Source organism: Heterocephalus glaber, unplaced genomic scaffold (genome assembly GCF_053883595.1).
Source record: "Heterocephalus glaber isolate CG9 unplaced genomic scaffold, H.glaber_assembly_v1.0 deba00001688, whole genome shotgun sequence".
Classification (NCBI taxonomy): Eukaryota; Metazoa; Chordata; class Mammalia; order Rodentia; family Bathyergidae; genus Heterocephalus; species Heterocephalus glaber.
Genome location: NW_028258413.1, coordinates 723,660 through 726,053, shown reverse-complemented (window position 1 = coordinate 726,053; position 2,394 = coordinate 723,660). Strand labels below are relative to the sequence as shown.

General features: G+C 41.8%; 1 protein-coding gene across 3 annotated transcripts in view; it reads right to left on the bottom strand.

Annotated features, from left to right (window-relative positions):
- LOC101697094 (5'-3' DNA helicase ZGRF1) overlaps positions 1-2,394 on the bottom strand; it is a 43,430-nt gene that overhangs the window by 6,144 nt on the left and 34,892 nt on the right. For all 3 annotated transcript variants that reach the window (XM_087198785.1, XM_087198784.1, XM_087198787.1), the window contains one exon: positions 693-820. In XM_087198785.1, the coding sequence (XP_087054911.1) occupies positions 693-820 (128 nt within the window). The remainder of the gene's footprint in view (positions 1-692; positions 821-2,394) is intronic.

Here is a 2,394-nt window from a genome sequence, read left to right as displayed (position 1 = left end):
CAGCTCTCCTGGCTGCAGTGACCGACTCATCCTGCCTCATGCATGACTGCCCCAGTCTAAAAACGCTAAGCCCCCCCACAGAAGAGCTTCCCAAGTCCTGGGCAAACCTGCTCCCTCATGAACCGGGCGAGCAAGGCCTACTGCGTCCCACTCGGGGGTCTCGCACTGCCCGGCGCTGAGGACGGAATCCAGGGCCCCGCCTGCTGCACACTCTACCTCGGTGACCTCTCCCCAGGGCTGCTCAGGGGCTTCTGTTGGCAGGGACAGCTTAGAAATCCCAGCGTTTTCTAAAGTTTAGGAGGCAAATTTTAATTTTCAACTTTTTTCTTTATATATTTTATATTCTTTCATAATTTAAAAACGTTTTCAGAACCTGAATATTCAGATTGCATCAAAGTAAGGGAACTGAAGAAAAGTCTTCGTTGGAGCAAGCGCTCAAATTATGACTCAAGAGGAGGCTTTTGCCCAGCTGTGGAATCTTCGTGTCCCAGCTCTAGGGCTCCCACCGAGCTAAAGATTATGTGATTTAAATGTCTAAATAGTAATCTAACGGAATTCTCATGCACTTCCTTCAAAAAGTAACCCTCTCTATTACCAAAATACCAGTTTCAGTACTTGACTTGCTAAGATCTCTGGCAAGTCTGAAAAGCGCGGAGTCGGGACAGGCTTGAGACAGTTCGCGAACGCGGTACCGTGCGATGGCAAGCAGCGAGGTAGGCTCGGTCATCTGGCTGCACTCGTCCAGCACGACCACCGGGAAGGTCAGGCCGTCCATGCAGGGGAGCGAACAAGCTGCACAGGTCACACCCACCACGCGGACCTGCGGGACGGGAGGACGCAGAGGAAGCCGGCGGACCTCACGGCTCCGGACACAGAAACGCTTGGTCACCGAACCTCCATTTTCATTATCCCCACACACGAGCCAGACACCCTGCAACACGCTACGGGAAGCTCACTGCCAAGAGCAAATACAAGGTCCATTTTGATATTCAGTCGGGAAGTAGGCTAACGCTGACTTACGGAGCATCCGTGACGACGTGTATTAGTACAACGTGCAGGCGGGGAAGGAAGAACGCGGGAAGGAGCTGCCCTTGGCTTACATCCTCGCACACACCACTGTTGGGCTTATTTAAGAAGGGAAAGGTGGCTAATTCCAAGCAATGTAAATTAAAAATACACCTGGACCCTTTAATACACTGGAATCTTGTAAGTTTTTTTTTAAATTTTAATATGCTTTTAATGTCAACTTCTTTTTATTTTTTCTTTATTAAATTCTTTTATTGGTACATTGTAGGTATAGAACACAATTACATTTCTCATTGGGAATTGTACCTTTACATAATGCATCTTGGTTCTTATTTTTTTGTAAGTTTTAAATATTACAATAGAATGCCATTATTTTCCAAGCAAAAAGCCCCAAAAGCAAACATTTTACTGTAATCTCCAAAATTAAATACAAATAAGAAAAAAAATCTGTTATTTTGGGTGGGGCTGGGGTGAACGCTGGCCAGTGCTCTGCCCAAGCCTCGGCCCCACTATGAAGTCAGTGGATGCAGTCACGGCCTGGGGCCTGCTGGCTGTGCACACGCACCTACACACAGATGTGTGTAGGAACACATATTCCCTTCTATTAATCTGAATATAGTTATATTTTTTGTTAGCAAGGGCAATTCATACAAACTGATCATCTCTTTATCAAATGTGTTTGACAAAAATATGCTTTACAGGTCAAATATTGCCTCCAGATCCTATGAAACAAGAAAGTTCTCTAAGTACTTTATTTTCTTAATAAGAAATACATTCATCACACATAATACCTTTGTCAGTTAGGTTGTCCCTCATTCATTAAAAAGAAAATTAAAAATCCTACAGCCACATTTATTTAGAAATTCCACAGTATGTAAACATTCAGTTCTTTAAAAATATTCAATCCTTGGGCTGGGGATTTAGCTCAGTGGTTTCGCTGCCTGCTGCACAAGAGCAAGGACCCGAGTTCGATCCCCAGTACCAAAAGAAAATTTTTTAATTAAATAATAAAATATTCAATCCTTGTAGCTTACACATTGCTGTTGGTACCACTCTTAAATATCATGTGTTATCTAATTTCTGGCAACTATATCTAACAAAAACAACCTTAGAAAGAGAGCTGAAATTTATAAATCAAGAAATATTTTTAAACTGAAATACCTAATACGAAAACCTAAAGAACTAAATTTCTTCTTTAAAAAATTATATTACTTTTACTTTTTAGAATTTATTTTTATACTGCTGAGACACTTAATAAGAGAAGACTTTCTTTCTGACCTGGGAGTAGTAAATACTTAACTATGCTATATTTTTAAAATTCAGCTTTATTGTAAAGACTTGTCACTCTAAAACTGTGTCAGGTCTGAT